At 40.9% G+C, this 6000-nt stretch overlaps 1 protein-coding gene across 3 annotated transcripts in view; it reads left to right on the plus strand.

Moving 5' to 3' along the window:
• Nucleotides 1-5371, plus strand: part of eva1aa (eva-1 homolog A, regulator of programmed cell death a) — a 60227-nt gene extending 54856 nt beyond the window's left edge. For all 3 annotated transcript variants that reach the window (XM_028397216.1, XM_028397217.1, XM_028397218.1), the window contains 3 exons: nucleotides 643-777; nucleotides 2643-2840; nucleotides 3826-5371. In XM_028397216.1, the coding sequence (XP_028253017.1) occupies nucleotides 643-777; nucleotides 2643-2840; nucleotides 3826-4205 (713 nt within the window). In that variant the 3' untranslated portion in view covers nucleotides 4206-5371. The remainder of the gene's footprint in view (nucleotides 1-642; nucleotides 778-2642; nucleotides 2841-3825) is intronic.
• The last annotated feature ends 629 nt before the right edge of the window (nucleotides 5372-6000 follow it).

A 6000-nucleotide genomic window follows, 5' to 3' on the forward strand; every position in this document is an offset into this window, starting at 1 on the left:
AAGCATGAGGCATTAATGTGAGTATCCATCAACAGCATCTGCTGTAGGATATAGACTGTGGAGGCATTAACGGTGTTAAGATTCTTTTTCTTTGATGAGTGGTGAGATAGATCTGTGTACATTTTTTGTTTTGTACAGTGTGAAAAACACTGATGTTCAGTCAAGTAGAGTTTGTTGAAGACATTTTGCTGCTTCTCCTTCCCTATTCTGATGCTTCATTTTGCCATTGAGCTCACTGCATAGTCCTCTACAGATAACTCCCATGTAGTGGGTAGGGTGTCATGAACAAGTGAATAATGTCTCCAGACATATGATGATGTTTTTCTGAAAGTTTCACCATATCCAAATTTAAAACTGTTGAATATGTCAGTGTTGGATTTTTTTTTAAATATTTATTTTATATTTATATATAAAATATTTATTATTTATTGATTCATTGCTTAATGTATTGGTTTATGAATTTATACTGTACTTTTGTATCTCTACCTCTCCATGCCTCTCCATGGTTAACTGCAACTCATATTTTGATATGTGTAGATGATTATCAGCAGGTGAACTCTGAACTCTAACTAGAAATAACTACTACCTGTATACGTTTCAGTTTCAGCTATCTTCTTACACTTGCTCTTCTTCTCTTTGAAGTTCCAAAGAAGTTGCTCCAGGAGCAGGGCCCCAGACCATCAGTGTACCACACCCCATCCAGTGCCCATGACCCCAACGTGGTGGGAGACGGCCCTCCGGAAGGGAGCTTAGTCAAAAGCATTGACTCTGTTCCAGGTGAGCAAAATGACGAGCGTTTAAACGCTCAGGCCAAGTCACAGCCTCCTGTGGTGAGCAGTTAACACTAAACATTCTCAAGGCCTCCCAGGCATCAAGAGAAACCGTAGCTCATGTCTCAAGTCAAGGCATATACGTGTGTGTATATTAAAAGTCACATGAGATCAACTGTTTCCATATGTATATATCCTAACAGAGCCATTGGTTAGGACCACTTACTATGATCACCGGTCTTAAAAAATATACTGCTTTCCAAGAGGCAATGACTGCACTATATGTAACCACAGTCCAAGTCAGTCTTTTAACGTGTCCCAGAGAGAGAAAGAAAGAATGAGGGAGACAACAATAAAATGAAAGAATGAAAAAAAGACGAGACGCCAGCCAGCCAGGAGGGAACCTCAAACAAAGCTTTATTCATGAGGGATGGTGGCCTGCATCCAGCACACTAATTACTCTGCTCAGCTACCGGCACTGTACTGATTAGGAGGATAGACGAATGAATGAGGAGTTAAGAGAGGGAGAGGACAGGAGATGTGTGCTGTGGTGCTGACAGCTTCTAAGGCATGAGTGGCTTTACTTCCTTGCATCGGCATTGAACTCTCCACCTATAGGTGAAAAACCCGGCTTGTGATTGTGTGATAATGGGCAAAATGGCTAAAAAACAAGGGATGTAGCATTACAAGATGTAATTTTTTTTCGCTTTTATTCTACTGAGTTCATGGGTGCTATGCTGTTTGGTCAGTTTAAACAAACCAAAGTGATGTGTAATAAAACAGATTTGATCTTATAGCTTGAGTGAACTGATGTCCACACAGACACATAGCATTCCATTGTTAAAACTGTGTTAAATTTCCAAATAAAAATGTTTTAGAGTGTGACATAGTGACATAAACCATGATGTATTTGAATAGGTTTCTATTGACACATTTTCCTGGATATTCTTCCATTTATTAGAAAGAGAGCTTGTGTTTAAGCATGTACTGATGTGTGCACCACAGCAGTGGGTCCAGGTGGAAACGTTTACCTCCTCAGTGAGCAATTCCAGTCTAAACTGCATTTATCAGATAAAGAGGACCCGACACACCTTAGAGACTCTGCAATTAGAGGTCATTGGTGTGTGTGTGACAGTTGGCCAAAGCATGCCTACCTGCAGATATGACTGTACTCACACACAGATACAGATTCTTAGAGCGCAGGACAAAGCTTCTGTTTAGTTTGTTTTTCAGCGAGGCTTTGCTCATTTTCTAGTTCTAGTAGTCACATTATCTCACCTGAACATCTTAACTAGAAGGGGCTGGGCTCAGAGAATGAATTCCTCTGAAGAAATCCCTGCGCTCCTGTCTTCTCAAGACACTCTCTGGTGTACACAACGCAGCGCAGCATGTAAACACTGAAAGAACTTCGAGTGAGATGAAAATCCAGAGGGGGAAGCAGTTGTTCCCATCTATAAATAGAACTTTTTTTGTGAGATTGTTTGAAATGTTGCCAGTGTGCAGTCTTTTTCCATGTGGTTCTCTGTTTCTAAACGGCCTGAGTCAGAATGAATTTGACAGAAGCGGATGTTGTGTTATCTTCTGAATCACACCGCTCCCTGTGCACATGTGTGCGTCTTATGTGTGATGCATGCTTCCCCGAAAAGCTGCTAAAAACCACAGAGACTGGAGATGACTTGGTATTTGAACCGATGTTGTAACAGCAGTTCAGAGACCGTAAACTCTCTCTTTACTGTTGATGACCAAAGCAGAAACATCATAATCTGACTGTACACATGACAACTGCTTCTTGTGTATGATTGATCATAGGTCAGTAATTCATTAGAAATCTGCTCTGTGACATCAAATGCTGTCCTGTCGTTTCATTTCTAGATAAGAAGAAGAGTCGGGAAACAAAGTCTTCGGAAACAGGAAGAGCAGGAGGAGAAGGAGGAGGAGGAGGAAGAAGAGGAGGAATAGGAGGAGAAAGTCCACAGCAGCCTCCGGATATGAATCCCATCATCAACTCCACTTCAAGTGCCAACATGGCCCTCATCAGTAACGCACTGGCAGCCTACACTTACATATCAGGTAGGGCAAGATTCACCTAATCACAATATGGGTGCATGTTTGCACCTTGGCCCCCACCTTGGCATACCGTTAATAATTCAAATAATTCTTTGGATTTCGATTCAATATGGTGCATAAAGTTTAGAAAATGGTCTACATGTGGAAGAACTTTCCTCTTCTCCTGACCTCCAAAAGAATGGAGACTAGGAAACACATACAAGGGCTAAGGTGTCTACATACCCATGTAGCGTATAGCATATATGTGTGTGTGTGGTGTTCTTTTGTTTGGGTGAGGATTTCCCTTTTCCCAGCTCTGAAATGCGGGTTAATGTGGGCCTATGGAATGCAGATGTTAGGCAGAGATAAAGGCTGCACACACCGTCCGTCACCTGCTCCAAGCAGCTGCTAAAACAGCCTCCGGAATAGTTAGTGTGTTTCCTGTTTTATTACCTTCCACTCTGTGTCTAAAATAAACAGTTTATACTTTGTGAAATACAGACAAAGCACATGCTGAGGTAGTTTTTCATTCCACCATTATTTTTTTACATTCGACATATACTGTATTTGATCTTTATGTTTGCTTTGGAACCAAGCTCATGTTTGTTGAAGTCAAACAAATGATGTACATGAATGGAGGGTGAGTCAGAGCACAGGGAGTGGAGGACCTACTATCAAGATGAACTACAAGAATGCAAACGAGTTATCTATAGATCATATTAGAGATGAACAGGATGCAGAAGTTGTCATTCTGGTTCTTGCCGTTGTGGAGGAAAGATAAAAAAAAGAGGAAGATGAGGGGTTGTTTAAGTGGAAGGAGGAGGGGAGGACAAACATAGCAGCCTCTGGACTGAGTGTGCCATCAGGTGATATATATGTATCTACATAGCTAAACAGACCAGAGGACCCAACATCAGTCAGAATCTTCCAATTACATGTTTGACATGTTTTCTGTCAGAAATCAACTAAATGTAACACTCGTCTTCTTGCTCTGTCTCCTCTACAACAGACCACCCAGAGAGGGCCGCTCTCTTCTTCGTCTGTGGGGTGTGTTTGGGCCTCTTCCTCACTCTCTTCGCCCTCGTGGTCCAGATCTCCTGTCGCACGGACTGCCAGTCCCGCCAACGGCCTCCTGCAAAGAAAAAGGCGCGGACCGCCGACTCGTCCTCCGACTCCAGCGACTCGGACTCGGACTGGGACACCACCTCGGACCTGTCGGCTCGGCGGCACCGGCGGTTCGAGCGCACACTTAACATGAACGTGTTCACGTCGGCAGAAGAGCTGGAAAGAGCACAGAGGCTGGAGGAAAGGGAGAGGATCATCAGAGAGATCTGGATGAATGGGCAGCCGGACATCCCAGGGACACGGAGCCTCAATCGATATTACTGAGGGTTTTTTTTTACAGAAGGCTTACTTGAACAAAATTTAGCACGCACTTGATTCGGAGGAGAATAGAGGGAGGATACAAGCAAAGGCAACACACACTGATGCAGACTTCTGCTTTGCAGACTCCTCTGGGTATCATAAGTCATACCCCATTCAGTAGGACTAGAAGCTCCCCCTCTGCATGGTATGCTAGCCTCTTACTGCCGGAAGTGAGAGGTTAAAGGGTACACTGCCTCTCCCGTGACCTCAGCCGGCCTTTTTTGAAGTGGGGGGTTTATGGGTACACTGCCTACGACACACAGGCCCGCAGAGACTACACGGTGACTGAAGGACCAAGGCCTTACGTGGGTCTGTTTTATACAGAACGCAGGGCAGCTGTGACACTTTATGCTCAGTACCCTCCAGTATTCAAGTGTGAACTCAAACAGAGGAGCAGTGTAAAGCCAGTGCGCTCTGAGATATTGTAAGACAATCTTTCCACAGTGAATAACCATGCTGCCTTTTCAGCTTTCTAAAACCAAAAGATATTTTTTGTGTGTGTGTGGGAGGGAAATTCATCTCAACCCTTATGAAATATATTTTATAATATTTAATAGTTTATTGTTGTGTATTTTTGTTCTCAAGTATGATTTATTATGAGATATTTTTATACTTGGCGAAGGTTGTCCGGCACCTCAGGGATGCAATCCTAGTGTTTGGTTAATGTATTTGCTTCCTATAAAAGGGGATCAGCCCATTTAAACAGCTACGTCAGCATTTAAAGAAAACGAAATATCATTTAAAGAACCTCAAAGAGGTTGTAGTGATTTAACCTTTTTTTGTTTAATTCACAGTGCAGTGCCTTCTATAGCTATCAAGTCTTGATAGCAGCCAGTGTGTCATTTAATCAAAGTATTTATAGATTGGAAATCCTAAATTTATCTTTTATTCCCGTTTTCACCACTTGCTGTCTCCACAGATATACGTGTATTTTACCAGAATATGTCAGTGGCATGGTCCTCACTCTCATTGAAGACTTCCATGTGTGAACAGATGCTGAATAAGGAACCAGCACTGCAGACTGTTACCTGCTTCTCTTAAATGCCAGTTAAATAATATAAGCTAATGTCAGATCCACATCTGTTTGTGGATTCAAGAATAGAATTACTTAGGGTCGTCCTTATAAGACAGTCAACACAGTTTTATTTCTATATATATATATATATATATATATCTATATCTATATATATATATATATAGATAGATATATATATCTATCTATATATATATAGATAGATATAGATAGATATAGACACTTCTTGTATTGAAATTTGATCAAAAAGTGCCAATACTACCTGGTTACATGAGACCAAAATATGACTCCTGAGTTTAAAATAAACTGTGTTTTAAATTAAGCTGTGTTTTTTTGTTCAATATTGCTGAATCACCACCAATTTTCCTAAACATTTTTAATATTACATCAGATGTGCTAGCTTTGATGTAAAAATGTATGTGCTAGAGAAGAGTTACACAAGTACTTTTGTCAGTGAGAAACAAGCCTGAGTTTTATTAGAGGAGTACGCCCTCTGCTGGTAAGGGTACATCACTAAATGATAAAGAATCGTTACAGGAAATCTCATGTGCATTACTACAAGATTACATTGTTTTTTGAAGGCCATCTGCAAAAACAAATTGCCTATATTATGTTAATTATATATATAAAACAATGTATGCAAAGATGAATAAAGATAATTTTTTATATATTATTTTTGAAAAAACACAGTATTTTGAAGTTCACTCAGAATTTCCTTTTTCAATA

Source organism: Parambassis ranga, chromosome 24 (assembly GCF_900634625.1).
Source record: "Parambassis ranga chromosome 24, fParRan2.1, whole genome shotgun sequence".
Classification (NCBI taxonomy): Eukaryota; Metazoa; Chordata; class Actinopteri; family Ambassidae; genus Parambassis; species Parambassis ranga.